The sequence below is a fragment of the Pogoniulus pusillus genome, chromosome 8, assembly GCF_015220805.1.
Source record: "Pogoniulus pusillus isolate bPogPus1 chromosome 8, bPogPus1.pri, whole genome shotgun sequence".
NCBI lineage: Eukaryota > Metazoa > Chordata > Aves > Piciformes > Lybiidae > Pogoniulus > Pogoniulus pusillus.
In genome coordinates, this window is record NC_087271.1 from 40,058,088 (window position 1) to 40,076,586 (window position 18,499).

At 57.9% G+C, this 18,499-nt stretch overlaps 1 protein-coding gene across 1 annotated transcript; it reads left to right on the plus strand.

Annotated features, from left to right (window-relative positions):
* Window positions 1-4,801: 4,801 nt before the first annotated feature.
* Window positions 4,802-16,674, plus strand: QSOX1 (quiescin sulfhydryl oxidase 1). Its single transcript, XM_064148170.1, has 12 exons — window positions 4,802-5,096; window positions 7,325-7,425; window positions 8,710-8,758; window positions 8,913-9,015; window positions 9,773-9,863; window positions 10,076-10,221; window positions 10,981-11,115; window positions 11,282-11,411; window positions 13,452-13,574; window positions 13,678-13,822; window positions 14,064-14,243; window positions 14,648-16,674. The coding sequence occupies exons 1-12, from the start codon at window positions 4,802-4,804 to the stop codon at window positions 15,376-15,378; spliced, it is 2,229 nt and encodes a 742-aa protein (XP_064004240.1). The 3' UTR covers window positions 15,379-16,674.
* The last annotated feature ends 1,825 nt before the right edge of the window (window positions 16,675-18,499 follow it).

An 18,499-nucleotide genomic window follows, 5' to 3' on the forward strand; every position in this document is an offset into this window, starting at 1 on the left:
CGCCTTCCCAGTGGCACTCTGGATGGAGTGGGACTGTTTTAATGCCTGATTTCCCAGGTGCCTCCCTGGGGAGACGGTGCCAATTGCAGCCATCCCACGTCCTAAAATGCCTGCTAGAGTGCTGGGGCACTTGAAATGTTGACTCTGCTCCAGGCAGCCCTCAAGTAAAGGAGCTGGTGGGGATCAGCAGCTCTCTTCAGTGAGCAGGAGGCAGAGGAGAGGAGCTGCCCAGCCACTGGCACCCAGCCCAGAGCATGGGCCATTGGCAGGCAGGAATGCTGATGAGATGTAATGGAATTTGAACGAGTAGGGCACCCGCTGGGATGCAGATCCAGTGGGGGAGGAAAAGGCACCCTCTGAGGTCTGGAAACTGGATCAGCCAAAACCTGTAGCCTCAGCTCTGCACCTTCCTGCCTCTTCCTGAATAGGATCTGGCAGAAATTGGGGGGAAAAAAAATTGGGGAGCAGAAACTCAGTTCAAGAGGCTGAGGGCTGGGCAGACAGAGATCAAAAGGGTTGGCATTTGGAGTGAAGATGCTGCCTTTTGCTTGCCAAGTGTGCTGCGGGAGGATGGCCTGGAGCAGGTCTGGTTGGTTCCTGCTCAGAATGTTTTTCTTGGCCTCTGTTTTCCAGCCCTTTGCCCTAGCTGTGCAAGACCTGGTGGTGGATTCAGGTGGCTTCCTCTTTGAGGCTGACTTACCACCCTGTGAGATGGAGGCTATCTTGAACTAGGGTTTTGTCTATGAATTTGCTGGGAATGGTTTTAATGCTTGGTCTGGGGACTGCCACAGGCATGTTCTTCTATTCCAGCAAAGTAAGGGAGGCTGGAAGGGATCCTACCCTTCACATTGCTTGACTTGCAGAGCTCAGCAAGGAGCCTGATCCATGTTGTGCTCCATTTCTCTGGAGGTGGTGCTCTGGGCACCTACCAGGCCTTGGTAGGTGAGCCCTTGCTTATGTTGCAGGACCAGTGACTGTCACAGCAAGAGAGGAGTGCTCCATTGTCATCTGTGTGGCATTCTCAGTTTCATGCACTGCAATTAAGCCACCTGCCAAATAATGATGTGGCAAATCTGGGTGGTGTAGCCTCCTCTGATCTGCTCCTGGAAGCTGGGCAGATGAGCTGGAGTGGAAAACATCTGCTCTGTGCATGCTGGGTCACAGTGATGATTTAGGGAGATCTTAAATTTGCAGGTAATACATTTCCTACCCATTCATACCAAAGCCAGCACCAGTTCCTCCCAGTGCCCCCAGGTCCCTCCAAAAAGAGTGAGGCTGACATCGCTGCTGTCCTCGCGAGCTGGGGTGAATCAGCAGAGGGTGAGTAGCAGAAAGGGGCTGGCACTGCTGTATTCTCTCTGCAGACACAGACTGTGTGAGCACACTCATCACATCCTGAGAATACATCCTGGGTTTGCTTTTACATCTGTTGTTATCACAGCCTGGCTGAGCTTGAAAAGTAGAAATCAGCTGTATCTGACCAAGCCTGTCCAAGCAACTACCAGCTACCAGTGTGGGCTGTAAGGGCCTCTCCTCATCTTACTAGGTACGAACCCATCAGAGCTGAGTTGGAGACCACAGCCCCTTCGTGTTAGTGTTCACACCTGCTCCCTCTCTTGGAAAAGCTGTGGAAGGTGGCAGCTTTACCACGAAGGCACTGCCAAAGGTCTTCTCTGTCACTGTGTCTCAGCAGAGCTGAGACTGGTGCCACCAGTGGAGAAGTGCCACCTGGATTGGAATATCCCAGGTGACTTCAGCCAGGTGGCACAATTTTCACTTGCTCTCTGGAGGCTGTCTGAAGATGCTCATCAAGAAATGAGCCTTCTTTCTTTTCTTCAGAGAAGGAACAGCACTTCAGTCAGCACTCTCTGCTCCAGATCGAGGAGGGCTTCGTTGAGTCCCATCTCGTGAAGGAAGGCTGGAGAGAGAGGAAAATTGTTGAACCTCCAGTGTTCAAGGTGCTTGCACAAGAGTTGGACACAGACCTCTCAGAATGGTCTCTGAAATGCCAGGGCTGGGTGACGGAGCTGCCGTGACTGTACCGTGAGTCTTGCATCGGCTGCGTTGGCTTCTTTGGAGTCAGTTCCTGGAATCACACCATTAGGCACGAATGCATTCTTTCATTTTCCAGGAAGAAAGGCCATTTCTGGATCTCCTGTCCCCTTAGCTTCACACCTGAACGGAAGTGAGAAGGTCCTGGGTCAGCTAACCTGACCATTCTGAGCTATTGCCGTTTTGCAGCCAACTTTATGACCTTAAAGGTAGATAAGAAAAGCCTTGCTCCATTTTCTGAAGTGCAGTCCTCTCCTGCACTTGGAGAGCTGAATACATAAAGACATCACTGCCCTGGTTTTGCCTCCTAACTCAGCAGAGAGGCCATCAGAGCAGCTCTTTGTGTCTGTAGAAATGATACATTTTGGGTACACAGAACAAGTTCTGCAGGGCTTAAATCGTTTTGATGAGAGAGATTTTAGTGGCCTTTGAGGCTCTTAGCCTATTGTTGTTGCCTTCACTGACTTCAAGGAGATTCCTGCTGGCTGTTAGTCTGGGAAAGGAGATTCAAGAGCTGATGAGTTTAATGAACTAAAGCCACCAATTGGATGCTGCAAAGAGACTTGTGCAACGCAGGAACATCTACATGGTGGTCCTTAGCCCATGGCCTTGCTATGTAGGAATGAAGCCTATCTTTTCCCAAAGGTAAGGGTGCTGAAGGCTTCACTGTGCAGCACACTTGGAAACCAAGTAGGTTCCTAGATGTGCCAGGAGAACCTAAAACTGGGGTTTAGGGCTGGCTGTGGAGGCTCAGCAGCTGGGCTTCCAGAGTCACCCTGTGCTTTGCTGCACGAAGGCTCTGCTGGCAGGGCAGGTGCAAAGCAGGAGAGGACAGAAAAGATGGGTGACACATGGGGACACCTCTCCCTAACACCTCTCAGACTTCTACTGACTTTTGATTTTTCTGAATTCATCTTAGTTATTCTCAAAGCCATCTTCTTGTTTTGCAGTCTCTGTTTCCACGTTTGACTTCTCCTGCCCTGTCTTAAGGTACTCAGCAATGCAAAGTTGGCTTTTCCCAGTTAGAGGCATAAGAAAAGTCTCATCTCTGGCTTTGCAGCAGCATTGAAAGGAAAAAAGAGGCGTTGGGGGCAAGTCTGCGCATGGTAAGCCCCACAGGTGCCCGCTGAAGGAAGCGGTTCCCTCCGGATGGTGGAGACAGAATGTGCCAGCCTGGCAGCAGGGCCCTCAGCAGCGCCGGGGCAGCCGGAAGCAGGAGCATCCCTACCTCGGGGCTCCGACAGATGAGCAATGGCGTGGCTCACCTCAAAAGGAGCTGGAGCCCTGGGGTGTCAGACTCTAGCCCGTCTGCCTTTGGGTCCTTGGGTGTTGCTTTGCATCTGAAAAAGGATTCAAGGAATTTGGGCTGCCTGGGAGGGAAGGGTGAGCTGTATAGGGAGGATGCCTGCAATTACGCTGGTGCTGAGCACCTATCCTTCACTGTGATAACCTAATCAAGCCCTTAAACTAAAGATGTCAGCCCAGAGTAAAGTAACGGTGAGGACAACCCTAAGCACAGGGGGTTTGTCTTTTATTCACTAGCTGGATAGGGACAAGTTGGGGCAAGGGCTCTGCCAAGAGCAAGGGACCACTTTTCAGAGCAGCCCTCTATGGGCTGCACCTCTCTTCTTTGTAGTTGGACAACAAAGTGTGATAATCCCTTAAGCATTTAATTACAGCTGGTGGGGCTGGAGCAAACCATCTTCTGCATCATTCACATCAGCCTGGACTCACAGAAGTTGTGTGGCTGCAGTCCCACAATGGGCCATGTGCAACAGGCTCTCTGCCCTACTGCTGGACCACCTTGGGGAGCACCATAGCTCCCCCAGAGCTGTGCCCTATGTGAAGGCCACTGCCCTCCGCTGCCACAGCAAGGCTTGGCTCTGGCAGGCTTGTTTTTCTAGCATGGCAAGTCTGCTTAAAATAACCTAGGTGGGGCCCAACATGGCTAATGGCCTTCTGGGGATGGAGCCAACAACCAGCCCTCAACAGCCATGGGCCACCACAGTGCCAGGGGGCTCCTGGCATCGAGGGATGGGGAGGGAGTAGAGAGATGGATTTCAGGACCACATCCAGCCCTACAGTAGCCAGCTCTGCCCCGGGGCACTGAGCAGCGGGCACCTTCCGCCCAGGAGTCAGTGACGTGGGTGTGTGTGTGCGTGAGCAGTGTCACGACTGGGCTGTGGCCAGGCATGGGGCCACCCGGGGTGGAGGACTGCTTTTTCTGGTGTGAAGAGATGGAGCTGGGGGCTTTGTTTGGTAACCTTGTGCATCCCTGACAAGGTCGGCATCAGAGCAACCACCAAGTCTCCAGGGTCACCATCACACAGGGTATCCTGGCAGACACCCTGGTGGCAGTGGGTACCTGAGTCAGACACTGCCCTGATGCCAGCAGTTCCCCTCAGGGCTGCTACCAGGGGTGGCACCGCGGGGTTTAAGCCTGAATCATCTGCATTTATTAACCAGAATTTTATCGTTTTGTGTTCTCAGACCCATAACAGTGCTGCAGCCTCAACCCCCTTGCCCAGCGCTCCTGGAGTGCTGCCTCGGGGCCAGGGAGGGCGACACGCATTTGGGGCACCCCAATGACTTGGGGGCGCTGGAGGAAGCGGGAGGTGGAGGCGCTGTGCCGCCGCTAGGGGGCGCCGCAATGCGGGTGGCCTGGTCCCGCCCCTAGCACCGCCCCCCGGTGGGCGGGGCGTGCGGGCGTCGCTAAAGGCGGCGGGCGGCGGCGGGCGGCCTGGCGGCGATGTGGCGGCGGCGGCGGCGGGTAGCGCGGGGGGTGGGGGGCGGCGGCGGAGGAGGAGGAGGGCGGTGGCGGCGAGAGTGGCCGTTGGCCGTGCTGGTGCTGGCGCTGTGGCTGCCGGCAGCGAGGTGCCGTGAGTTGTACTCGCCCACTGACCCTTTGGAGCTGCTGGGGACGGGGGCGGAGGGGCAGCTGCTGGGATCCCCCAGCGCTTGGGCCGTCGAATTCTTCGCCTCCTGGTGCGGGCACTGCGTCCATTTCGCGCCCACATGGCGGGCCCTGGCCCACGATATCCGCGGTGAGTCCCTGACACGGCTGCCCTGCTTCCCTTCCTGCCCCACGTCCCTGCCTGCTTCCCCCGCCCCAACTCGTCAGCACCTCTAAACCCTCCTTGAGCCCTCCACCTTGTTTCCCCCTTCCCGTATCCCTATCACTGTCTTCTCCTGTGGTCACCTCATTTATTCTCTTGTGTCTCTGCCGCTATCTCCTCATCAGTACCCTGTAATCCTTCCTGCGTCCTCTCTGTTCTCTTGTCAGCAACCCTAAATGTTCCCTGTGCCTCTGCCCCCTATCACTACTTCTGTACCCCTGCTGTGTCCTTGTCCCAACCTCCTCCTTTCCATCAGCACCCTTAAATCCTCCCTGCAGTCCTCTCTGTTCTCTCGTAAGCACCCCTAGATCTCCCTGTGCCTCTAAGTCCTCCATCACTGCCTCTGTATCCCTGCTGTGTCCTTGTCCCATCATCCTCCTCTCCATCAGCACCCTTAAATCTTCCCTGTATCCCCGCCCCTTCATCCTCAGCCTCCCCCAGTTTCCCCGCATTCCCTCTGCACCCTGCCCATCAGCGCTCCCCCGCCCTGCCCTCCACCAGCACCCTAAATCCCGCTTGTCCCTGCCCCAGCCTCCCTAGAACGTCAGCCTGGTGGCAAGGCCCAGCTTCCCCCTGCCCCCGGCGGTGGCCAGGCCCGGCTTGGCAGCATCTTTGGAGCCCTTTTAGCTGGGAGAAGCTCAGGCCGAGCGTGCCCGAGGTGGGGGAGTCCTGCATTTCCCCCGGCCCCTCCTCAGCCCCACTCGTCCCTGGTGCCTGCAGGGAGAGCGCTGGTGCCGGGTGCTTATCTCAGCTGGTTTGCTCCCAGCTTTGACCTTGATGCCTGGTCTGGCCGGTGCCCAGCCCCGCTTGGGTACCTGCGCACCCCCGCTCCCGTGCCCTGGGCCCTCCCAGGGCTGATCCTGCCTCGCCGGCATCCCGAGGCGTGCGTGATTTCTCCCTGCTATTGCAGTGATCGATAGAGCGCGGTGTCTGCGGCGTGAGTCAGGGTGCCGTCCCTCCGAGGGGATGCCGTTCTTCCCAGGGAATGCCGTCAGCGCTCCCCAACGGGGCAGGATGTGAGGAATGGATGCGTGCCCGGGCCCTGCGGGTGAATGCCAGCTCTCCTGGCCTCTCTCCAAAGCAGGGTCATCCCCGTGCTCCCTGCGCCAGAGGCCGGACTGCAGAGGCAGGGCAAGGAAGCCACCCCCGTGCTAGTTGGCATCCTCACTACTGTTCCCACGGGTGGATTTTCGGAGGAGTGGGCTGGATAGGGAGGGTGCCAGTGCTGGAGTGACCTGTAGGCACCGTGTGCTGATGAGTGCAGGAGCACGCCTGGCTCCCTGCAGCAGGCATTCGCACCGGCTGTCCCATACCGGTGTTGCTGGGGCGGTGGGAAGTGGCTTTTGTGCCCTGCCACCTGCGTCACGGGATGGTCTCAGCACATCCTCATCTCTGGCGCCTTCCATGTGCCAGGGCTGCATCCCTCCCTGGCCCGTTCGAAGGAGAGTGTGAGTGTTCTTCAGCTGGTCCTTTCTGCTTAGAAGGAGCCATTTCTGAGCTTTTCTCTCCATTCTGCTGTTGGATTTCAGAGCCTGCTGCTTTAAATGTCTCCATGCCCCGTTTCTTAGTGTCTGTTTTACGCCAGGGACTCACCGATCTTCCCCAGGGAGGCAGTGGTGGGGGAGAGTTGTAGCAGGGGAGTGGATGCTCAGCACCTGGGCAGGCTCCACCAAAGTGCCCCAGCTGCTGGTTTTGGGTTGTGCCCTCTTGCTTATTGACACTGCCCTTGGTCTGGGGTGAGATAAGCAGGAGCCCATGTTCACTACTCTCCGTTGGCTGTAGTCCACCGTCCCTCCCCTGCTCCCGGCGGCCTCTTCCTGCTGAAGCAAAGGCTGGGCAGGCAGAACCAGCCAGGCAGGCAGCGACGGGCAGGGTGTGCAAAGCTTGGTCCCACCTGGCATGGATTTTTCCTTGCTGCTGCTGCTGCACGGAAAGTAGGGCAGCAACTATCAGCACAGACCACGGCTTGGATATTTGGGGCTTGGAAGCCGTCAGCTGGTCTCCTGCGAGGGACAAGCTGCAGTTTTGGGGCTGAGAGGAGCCGTGCAGCTGGCACAACAGGAGATCCCTGCTGTCCCTGCAGCGGTCGCGAGGAGTGGAGTGGGTTCTGGAGCTGCAGAGGGGCTGAGCTGAGACTGCATTGTCTGTCCCTGCAGAATGGAGACCTGCAGTGGTGCTGGCAGCCATCGACTGCGCCGACGAGGCCAACCAGCAAGTGTGCTCTGATTTTGGGATAACCGGCTTCCCCACGCTGAAGGTAAGGGCTGGCTGCACCAGGCGCCTGCCTGCTCTCCCTCTGCTTTGCCTTTTGGGCTGTTCCTCTCTTCCTCAATGTGGCTGACAGTGCTGTTACACCAGAATGTCCCCACTGAGGTCTTGCAGGCTGGAGCTGTTTTCCCTTCCCCTAAACAGAGCTGCGGTTGGGTACAACTGCTTGGTGATGCAGCAGCAACGAAAGGGAAAACCAAAATGCTGCTTTGTAGTGAAACACAGAGGCTGGGTCTCTCCTAGGACAGGGGAGAGTCTGAAACCTGAACTGGAAATGCCTGGGGAAAGCTGCTGGGGGGCAGAGAGCGGTGGCAAGCACAGGTTTTGGGGGAGGGCACGGGGATGCTGCAGGGGGGCTCCATGGGGGCTCTTCTGGGAGCCTCCTGTGGAGGCTGGCGAGGTGCCGTCCCTCCTCCTGGGCCCGTGCCCAGCCCCTTAGCTGTGTCAATATCCCATTTTGCAGTGTTTCCTACTGCAAACAGAGCCTTGTTCCAACACAAGCAATAAAGCTGAACGCTCCAGGTGCAAGCAGCAAAAGCCAGGATCGCCTTGAGATGGAATGGGCTGGATAAGGATGTCAGCAGCCATGGCCTCAGCCCCAGCTTACAGGCTCAGTGCAAGGCGGGGCTGGGTTTAGGGCTTTGCCAGGCAGGTTGGCTTGTGCCCCAGCCCTGTGATCTCACTGAGAACGCACTGCCTGTGGGACACTGTCTGAAATGTCTCCTGGGACAGAGAGGTGTGCTGATGTGGCAGTGCCAAGTCATTTGCTTTTTGTCCTGTCCCTGCCAAACACCTTTTGCAAACAGGCTGTGCTCCCAGCCCAGCTTGCAGAGCAAACACCTGTCTGACACCACCTGGTTTTGCTGCTCTCCCTGTACTGTGGGAGGACAGGAGTGGGGAAAAGTCCCCTTTTCCCGTTTTGTGAGGGCTCTGGAGCAGGGAGACAGTGGCTTGCAGGTCTGGAAAGGCCCTGGCTGCCTTTCTGGGACACCCAGAGCTGCCTGGCCTGCAGCCTGCCAGCACTCAACCCTTGGCTGGACATGATTGGCAGCCCAGGCCTGCATCCTTCTGTCCTGGGGATGCCCCAAAGGGCAGGAACATTGCTGGGAACTCCCTCTGTGGTGACTGGCATTGGTCAGCATGCTGTGATGTCATGGGGGAAACTGAGGTAGAACTGGTCTGGGAGCAGCCTTTGCCTCCTGCAGAAGGCTGCACTGTGTCCCTGTCCCGCTCCAGACGCTCTCCCTCCAGCTTTTCCTTCTTTCTCTTCCAGTTTTTCCGAGCTTTCAGCAGGAAGGCCGAGGATGGGATAAGGATGACCAGTGAGTATTCGGAGCCGTGGGGATTTCTGTCATCACCTGTCGTGCACTGGAACTCGGGGCAGCCTGGGGTGGCAGTTCAGAGCAGCTCCCCTTGGCTTAGCCTGTGGGACTGGCTCCCCCCGGGCTGACGCCCTGGCATCCTGTTGCCCTGCAGAAACCAGCACCACCGTGGAGGACCTGCGCCATGCCATCATTACCAACCTCGAGCAGAGCCAGGACAACTGGCCGCCTGCCTGTCCTCCGCTGGAGCCAGCAAGGTAGGGGTGGCCTGATGGGGGTGGCTCTGGTGGCCTCTGCCCTGCGGAGAGCAGGTTTCTGGGGAAATGGTGAGCCAAAAATGAGCACTGAGCAGCCACCATTATCACCCACGTCCCAGGGAGACGCACGTGGGCTGGCCAGGCTGGAGCCATTTACGTGGTCTGGATGAGACAGGCCATGTTGTTTCATCTCCTAATGAACCTGCTCATCAGCCTTAATTAGAGCAAGCAGTGCCTGGGCCAGGGATGTGGCAGTGCTGTGCTACGCTGCATGAGGCTGCACTGGTGAACAGCTTTGCCCTGCCCTGGGAAAGGCTTTTCTTGATTTGGTACAAACTTGTTAGGATCTCGAGTAGCCTTTGCTGGACACAGGCAGTTGTTCTGCTGTCCCAGCTGGGAGTGTTTTGTGTTCCTAAAGAGAATATCCTTCAGGAATCCAGTGCCTCCATGTCCTAGCCAAAAAAACCTTAACATCCTTGCTTCAAGTTCAGTGCTTTTTTTGCCCCCCTGCCCTGCCTGTGCTTTGTTTTCTGCCTCCTTGGCTGACCCCAGTGAGCTTGCTCAGTGCCTGTGAACTGGAGTTGAAAACTGGGCTGGAAACTTCACCATGGAAGAGTTGTTCACTCGATGCAGCTGGACTCATGCTGGCATCCTCCTGCTGAATTGCTAGGGATGAGGGCTGAGCTCCTTTTGGGGAAGAGGGCAGAGCATCCAGCTGATGATGAGGCACCTGCTGCCATCCTCTTCTCTTTTGCAGTGCGGAGGAGGTTCGCACCTTCTTCCAGAGGAACAAGGACCAGTACCTGGCACTGATCTTTGAGAAGAGCAATTCCTTTGTGGGCAGAGAGGTGGGTACAGGCCGCATTTATCCCCCTTTTCTCTTGAAGCTAGTGTCACTGGCAACTCTTGCATGCCTTTGGCAGGGAAATCCTCTTCTGGCAGCCTCCCCATTCAACTCGCGCTCTGCTTTGCAGGTGCAAAGTGTTACACAGGGTGCTTAACAGCCCTGCTGCATCCCCAGTTAGGCTGGGACCTAACCCTGGGGCTGCTGGGCTTGTAGGTGGCACTGGACATGCTGCAGTACGAGAACGTGGCAGTGAGGAGGGTGCTGAACAGTGAGGAAGAGCTTGTGGAGAAGTTTGGTGTCACCACTTTCCCCTCTGGCTACCTGCTCCTCCGCAATGGCTCCTCCTTCCGTCTGCCTGTGTGAGTATAGGACTTGGGGGGTGAGTCTGGAGACCCTGGTGGGGTGACAGGCTTGTGCCCCATCTCTCCACTTTCCCTTTCAATGTGGAAAGCTCATTAGGAAGGAGATAGTGGCTGGGGCAGGCAGTCTAGCAGGGGGCACAGTGCTGCTGGTGGGTACTGAATGGAGCTGCAGGCTGGGCTGGAGCTGGCAAAAGGGAAGGTGGCTTGTGACTTAGCCACCCTCTGCCACACCTGCTTGGAGGTGGCATGGTGTGGCTCCCTGGGACTCAGCTCCTCTCTGGGTTGTGTGCCAGGACAGCCACTGCTGGAGGAGATGGAAAGAACAGACAACCCCACACTCATTCCCCAGGTCCAAGTTGCTGGACTGGCTAAGTCTTTCATAGAATCAGACAGGTTGGAAGAGACCTCCAACCTCATCTAGTCCAACCTAGCACCCAGCCCTGTCCAGTCAACCAGACCATGGCACTAAGTGCCTCATCCAGGCTTTGCTTGAACACCACCAGGGACAGTGACTCCACCACCTCCCTGGGCAGCCCATTCCAATGCCAATCACTCTCTCTGACAACAACTTCCTCCTAACATTTAGCCTAGACCTCCCCTGGCACAGCTTGAGACTGTGTCCCCTTGTTCTGTTGCTGGATGCCTGGCAGCAGAGCCCAACCCCACCTGGCTACAGCCTCTTTGGTCTCATTTGTTTCATCCTTGGGGCTGGGGAGCAAAAAGAGAGTCGTGCTCACGACCTCCCCTTCCTTGCAGGCACATGGAGGCCCGCTCCTTCTACACCTACTACCTGCGCACGCTCTCGGGTGTCACCCGCGGCTCCTACAAGCTGAACACAACCCTCGGTGCTTCCAACGAGACCAACTCATCCCACCTGACTCCTGCTGACCGGTCAGACCTCCCCCTCCATCATTTTGCAGGGCTGGGAAGCTGGGAGGTGCCATGGCCAGGGGTGGGCAAGAGGCTTTGTACTGGGAAAAAGCCTGAGTCGTGGCTGGGTCCCTGAAAACGTGGGTTGAGGAGCTGATGGACCATGGTGTTGTGCTGCCCTCCCCAGCTCCAAGGTGTACATGGCTGACCTGGAGTCCACGCTGCACTACTCACTGCGAGTGGAAGCTGTCCGTGCTGCCGCCATGTCAGGAGCCCAGCTGGCTGCCTTCAAGTGCTATGTGGGCACGCTGGTGAAGGTGAGGAGCTTTTGTTCTTGGGTCAGGAGCTGCCCACACCTCCATGTCACTGTTTGTAAGGTGCAAATGCAGGCTGTGGGCCGCCACGACCCAGCACTTGCAGGTAGCGATGCGTGGCATGCTCGGAGGTGAGCCCTGTGTCCTGGTGCCCAGCGTGTCCCGTAGCCACTGTAAGGCTGTTCCCCTGCACGTGGATCTCCAAACTCAGGCCAGCTCCACTGGGAGCTGAAAGTTTCAGACAAGGTGTGGTGTGCAGGTGTTGGTGGGCAGAGCAGGATCAGCACTTGCAGGAGGTGTTGAGATGTAGAAGGTCTTTTGAGAGGAGATACTGCCAGCTGCTGGGGTGGCAGAGATGATCAGAGGGGTTTGTAACTCTGATCACCTGACTTGGATGCTTGGCTTGGGGAGCTGATCTGTGCAGGCTCCTTTGATAGTCTGGAAAAGGGACTCCCACTGAGGCAGACTCTGCAAGAACCTAGTTTAAGGTCTCTCTTCTCTGTTGGGTTTGGCGAGCCTAAAGCGTTGGAGCTTTGAGCGAGCAAACCCAGGAAGTTCAATTTCTGAGTGTGATGGAGTTCTCCATTTGGTTGAGGTTTCCACCAGTGGGCTTGCAAGAGCCCTGTCCCAGCTTGGGTTCCTTGGCAGACCTTCCCCTGGCCACATCCTCTCTCTTTCGCTCCTTTTGTCACTTGGAGTCTCACACTCATTTTGGACCTTGCGTTGTGCAAGCCACCTGCTCCCACCCCTGCTCACTCTTCTCCAGCAGAGAGCCCCAAACATGAGACACTGCTGCAAACAGCCTGGAGTCCTCAGTTCAGAGCTTCATGTGGCTCTTTCTCTGCTTGCCCTCAGCTATCACCCTTGCTATTTGTCCTTTTAATGGGATCTTCCAGGGTCAGGGAAATACATCCCACATGGCACCAGCTCCCTCACCAAGGGTACCGGCTGTGCTGGGCTGGCAGGGAGCAGCAGGGGTTTTATTTGATCAGCTCATAATTCTTCCTGTGAACCTTCCCCTCGCTGCCCAAGCACTGGATTTGGAAAGGAGGTGAAGGTGGGCAGCAGGCAGTGGGCTGTGAGCGCTGCGTGGTGGGTGCTGGGGCTTCCCTGAGGATGCTGAGCCGGCACTGCCATTGCCACACTTATCCACAGGACGGAGCAGTGTTCCCAGGATTGCCCGGCTGGGCGAGCTCAGCCTGCAGCTCCCAGCCGTAATTGTTGCCTTCCCAAGAGGTATTTTAGGCAAGGAGGAGATAAAAATCCGAAAGTGAGAAAAAGCAGCCCCGGGAAAGCAGGGGATTGCGTGGCCAAGCCTCCCACTGGAGGAGCCAGGGGAATGGCTGCACTTTGCAGCAGAAACATCTCAGGTGGCAGATGAAATTCCTCTGAGTCTGGGATTTTTGGAGTGATTCCATAGGAGCCCAGGGAGCAGAGCACAGACTCCATAGAATGCTCCTTGCTTTCGCTGTCCTGTCACTTCTGAGTGCTGCTGCTTATCCCTTCCCTGGAGGTGCTCAAGGCCAGGTTAGACAAGGCCTTGAGCAACGTGGTCCAGTAGAAGGTGTCCCTGTCCATGGGAGGGGGTTGGAACTAGATGATCTTGAAGGTAGGTCCCTTCCAACTCAAACCATTCTATGATTCTGTGGCCTCATCCTCCCAGTAGGTCAGTCTGTCTGTCCGTCCGAGTGCCGGTGCCACAGCCTGGCAGGCTGCCCACGGTTTTAAAGTGCTGCTGCTAATCGGCTTTGTGCTGACTTATGGTCAGAGTGGTGTTTTGCCTCCCTCAGATGGGGCCATGGTTCAGAGCCTGAACACACACAGGGGGCTCACCACCATGGAGGGCACATGCCGTGGCCCCCAGCCCCTCAATGCCAGACACTCAAATATTGCCAGGATCATGCTGCCTGCCCTTTGGCACATGCTGCCATAGAGGATGCTGACACTGTCTGGAGCCCATCCCAGCAAGCTGAGGGTACTGTGGGCCTGCCCTGCTGCTCCTGGGAGGGGCCTGAGTTCCTCACCCCTCTTCTCCCTCTGCAGTACTTCCCTGGGCGCCCCTATGTGCAGGCCTACCTGCAGTCCCTGGACGTCTGGCTGAAGAACTGGACAGAGCCTGAGCTGCCACGCAACGTTTTGAAGGAGGCCATGAAGAATAACAGAGATGTAAGATGCCCATGGGGACCTCAGCCCCTGCTCACCTCTGCCCCTTGCCCCCCGCCCCACTTTACCTGCCAGCTCCATCATACTGTGTCTGTCTGTCCTCCAGGCCTCCCGCTCCGCCATGCTCCCCACCAATGTGACCTGGGTGGGCTGCCAGGGCAGTGAACGCCACTTCCGTGGCTACCCCTGTGGGCTCTGGACCCTCTTCCATCTGCTGACTGTCCAGGCTGCCCAGAACGGCCCCAACAAAGGTACTGACGTCCCTGGTGGGGTTCAAGTCTCACAGAGAGGGTGTCCAAATACTTGGTGGCACAGATGGGGATGCTATGTGTAGGCAAACACTTGTCTTGCCCCAGGGCAGATCTGCAGTTAGAGCAAGTGCCACGGAGTTTGAGGTGTGGGGCTGCTACCTCAGCTGTGGGACTGTGATGGTGATGCTGTGGGGTCTGGACTCATCCTTTGGTCCTCCCAATCCTCTGCCTCTCTCTCCAGAGCTGCCACTGGAGGTGCTGAGCACCATCCGCTGCTATGTCCGGAACTTCTTCGGCTGCCAGGAGTGTGCTGAGCACTTTGAAGCCATGGCAGCCAAGTCCATGGACCAGGTGGCAAGCCGGGAGGAAGCCGTCCTCTGGCTCTGGTCCCACCACAACGAGGTCAATGCTCGCCTGGCAGGTAATGGGGACCACAGAGAGGGAAACCAGGGCAGTTTCCCAAGGGAAAGAGGTAGGCAAGGTGCTGGAGTAGCATCCCTCCTGGATGGAGCTAGCAAATGACTGCATTAGGGTGCAGTAGCGAGGACACCCCATTGTCGTCATCCCCCATCAGAGGGGACAGCAGCTGGTCATGCAGCATCACACCACTCTGGAGATGCAGTTGAGTCTTGCATACTCCCCACAGGGAGTTCCCCAGAGCCCCTGGATGCCCTCAGAGGATCCGTCCTCCTGAGACGGCTCCTCCAAATGTCCCTGTCACCAACATCATCCCCAGCTGCTGGATGCCGTAGGGTGTTTATACTTTCAGGCCGAGGGCTCTATTGCCTGTTTCCTCTAACCCCTCACTGACTCTGGTTCCCACAGGAGGTGACACGGAGGACCCCAAGTTCCCCAAGCTGCAGTGGCCTCCACCAGATATGTGTCCCCAGTGCCACAAGGAGGAGCGGGGGGTGCATGCCTGGGATGAGCCGGCCGTGCTCGCCTTTCTCATGGCACACTTCTCTCCGGCTAACGTCTACTTGGACTACGCCATGGCTGACCCCGTCCCCGCGGCTGGGGAGGTGGATGCCAGGCTGGGCACCGAGGGCCCACGAGAGGAGAGGGAGAAGGATGAGGAAGAGGAGGAGAAGGAGACAGAGGGAGAGGTGAGAGCTGTGGGGCGACAGGGCTCCCCTGAGCCACGGCGCCCCAGCATCGTGCGTCTGAACCCCAAGCCTCGGGAGGCGAGTGAGGACATCGTGGACCTGGACTCCTTCAGCGAGCAGCACTTCAAGAGCCAGGCGCTGCGAGCGGCGGCCGGGCGGCGCCGGCGGCTCAGCAAACGGGACACCATCGCCCTGGCCCGGGATGCCGCGGCGGGCCGGGAGCGACGCCGGGCTCCCGGGCTCCTGCTCCGGGAGGAGGAGGAGGTGGCTGGGAGGGTCATTCAGAGGAGCCCCTGGCTGCGGGTGCTCGGCTTGGGCTTCTCCCGCCTGGACATCAGCCTCTGCGTCGCCCTGTACTTCCTCTCGTCCATGTGCCTCCTGGGCATGTACACCTTCTTCCGCCTCCGCACCCGTGCCCGGAAAGGCCGCCTCGGCTTCCCCTTGGCCTGAGTGCTCTGCCCCCAGCGTGGGCTGGCTGCTGAGCCAGGGCACCCCTGGGACAGGGTTTTGTCCCTCAGCGGGATGGGTTCATTGCATTCCCCCCAGGAGCTGCCCCGCTTGCAGCCATCGCATCACCCAGGGTGGGAGGTGGAGGAAGGGGGGGGCTCTTCTGGGGAGAAGGAGGTGTCAGAGCACCTCCCTCTCTGGTCCCAGTCGCACATTTTTAGGGGTGCCAGCAGTGGTACCCAGCTGCTCTTGGGAGCTCTCCAGAACTGGATTGATTTCTAACTAGAAGGCCTAGTTCCCTGCTGGGGAGCACCCCTTTGGGATCACACCACTAGCAGGGCCAGGAGTGTGGGGTTTTAGCCCCCTCCAAAAGTGGGCAGTGCTGGGCAGGGGGTGGCAGTTGTGGGTTCAGCTGCATTTGTGTGTGTGTCTCTACCTTTCATTGCCCCCTCCCCATGCTGTTGCTCGCTCTCTGCTTGTCTTAGTGGAATAAATTATTTTTGCTGTGTAGGCTGTTCCCTGGCATGTAGGCACAGCCTCCCTTCCCTGCTGTCCCCCCACCCCTGACTGCCCCCCACTCTGGTCTCCTGCGTCACTCTGAGATGAGTGCTGCCTTGGTTTAAATCTTTTGAGTGGTGGTTGTTGTGCGTTTTCTCCTGCTTTTTTGCTGCTGGATGCACTCGGGGCCATTCAGTCGGCATGGCCCCAGGGTTGGGGTGGGTCATGGTTTGGTCTTAAGCGGAGTGCTGCGGGAGAGAGCCTGCCGGAAAAAAAGTCGGCATAAGGCAAGGAGCTGCAGGTTGGTGCTGGCCGTGTGCGTGGTCCGGAGCAGAGAGAGACACATGGGAGCATCCCCCCGGGGACTGGGACCACCACAGGCGCCTGTCCCCGATTCTCTCTGCCCTTTTATCCTTGTTAGGAATCATTAAGGAAAATGGTTGTTTTGCAGAGCCGGGTCCGGGGCCATCTGCTCTCCCGGCGCTGCCTAAATCCCCCTGTAACAAATTCATTGGGATTACGCTGCCCTCCCCTAATCCCGGCCCCTCCCCCTGCGCGGGGGATTTAAAAGGATTAGGGCCCGTCCGATAATAAACTTTATTAAAGGGGAGGGGGGGTGTCAATCCGATTTGGAGCCTCTTTCTTGATATCTTCACTTTGCCCAGGTGGGAGGCGAGGGCTGATGGGGATGAGGAAGGAGGACAGCTGGCTCTGCTGCTCCCTCAGGCACCGGCAGCTCTGGCTTCGTCAGCCTTTCGTCCCTCACCTGCCCTTGGAATAAATTTTACTGTTTCCTCTTTCCTTCTGCTTTGGTGTCTGTGCTTGGTCACACCCCTGGGGGATGTGGGGCTGGCACCCCTGCCCTGCCACCACTGGCCCGCTTGATCTTGACCATATCCCTTAGCTGAGTCCCCAGTGTCTTCATCCTGATGTGGAGAGGGGGTTACATCCCCCACGGTGGTGCTGGGTCCTGCCCACTGACAGGTGATGGATGAGGAAGGTCTCATCACTACAGCCTTGCTGCCTCCTCTTTGATTTCCCTAGTGGGTTTATCCCCAACATCAATAACCCCCCATGCACCCCCTCCCTGCCAGCTGCTCCCCTGTGTAGAGCCAAGAGCTCAGCTATGGAGGGGGTACCCATGGCTACCCCCGGCCCCAAAAGGGCCCCAGGGACAGACTGGGAAATGTATCGGGGGACGCAGTAGGTGGGAGTTCATTGGGGGATGTAGGAGGAGAGGGAGGAAGGCTGGAGAGGTGGGTGCTGGGGCAGGGATGCTGGGGCAAGAAGGTGAGTGCTGTGGCAGGGGTGGTGGGGTGCTGGGGCAGGGAGGTGAGCACTGTGGCAGGGGTGGTGAGGTGCTAGGGCAGAGGGGTGAGTCCTGGGGCAGGGGAGGTGAGCGCTGGGGCAGGGGTGGTGGGGTGCTGAGGCAGGTGGGTGGCAGGGGGTGAGCAGGCAGGGCTGCCCAGATTAGCCTCCCCCTCAGGCCTGCTGGACAGATTTGCAGGGCCTGGGAGCTAAAGCCACCATGGCACACAGGAAAAAGAGAGTCCAGTAAATAGACTTTCCGTAATCCTGTTTGGTGCAGTCTCAATCCTTCTGGCCCAGGCTCTCCCTGCCTGTGGCCCTGGGGTGTCACTCACCCCAGCACCTGGTGAGCCCCACTGCACGCAGGAGGCTGCTGCAGGGCTCAGCGCTACCCAGAGCGGTGTCCCTCATACTGTACCCCACCGGGACGCTGGCTCCCTGCCCAAACCATGGCACGGGGAGGGCATCAAACTGTGCCGTGGCCACACTCACAGGCGGGACGGGCTCTCCTGAAGACACACACGCACACACACACACACACACACTCTCTCCAAGCCCCCCGAGGTGCCCTTCGCAGCGCTGTGACGAGCCGGGCTGTCCCTAGGGCTAATTACCCGAAGGGCGGCAGGCTGCCCCGGGGCGGCCGCTCTGCCCTAACGCAATTTACCCTCAAGTGCAATTTAATTTTCCGTGAGGCCGGTGGCCGGCCCCCCGCGCCCCCCGCGCCCCCGCACACCCAGCCACCTTCCCATCCCTTCGGCGCTCGCTCCCTCTTGCCTCGCCCTGCTTCCCTATTTCCTCCTCAGCACGGACCGACGGAGCTCTTCTCCACCGGCATCCACCCTGCCGCCCGTGCTTGGGCCATGAACGCAGCGGGGGTTCTCCTCACGTCGATTAATTTGCCACTGCAATTAGCAACGCCCTGTCCGGCAGCGCCTGCCAGAGGAGAGGCTTTCTCCAGCTGCTGGTGAGTACTTGAGTTTCGCCCGTGCTTGTCCTTGCTCCAGACAGCCCTGGCAGCAGCGGGCTTTGTGGGATGGGGTCACAGGTAATTATTGGGGTAATTAAGAAGTGGGCTGAGTGCACGAGGGCCTCCGGGTGCTACGGTCAGGGCTGTCCCCATGCCGAAAGGTGGCTTTGACCCCATAAGGCTGTCCCTGCCTTGGGCTGGAGGAGCTGGTTTTGTCACATAAGATGACTGTGGGATCTGGGCTGAGACCTGTCAGACTCGCTGCATCGGTGGCATGAAGCCTCGCTGCTGACTGAGTTCCTCAGCACCTCCAAGACCACTCAGAGTTTGTTGATGAGGACATGGCTG

What these genes read in the sequence shown, in the direction of transcription:
- QSOX1 (XM_064148170.1), top strand. Translation starts at nt 4,802, where the DNA reads ATGTGGCGGCGGCGGCGGCGGGTAGCGCGGGGGGTGGGGGGCGGCGGC. An exon ending in GGATGGGATAAGGATGACCA is followed by an intron (nt 8,759 to 8,912) that starts GTGAGTATTCGG and finishes GTTGCCCTGCAG; the next exon opens with AAACCAGCACCACCGTGGAG. An exon ending in CACCTGACTCCTGCTGACCG is followed by an intron (nt 11,116 to 11,281) that starts GTCAGACCTCCC and finishes TGCCCTCCCCAG; the next exon opens with CTCCAAGGTGTACATGGCTG.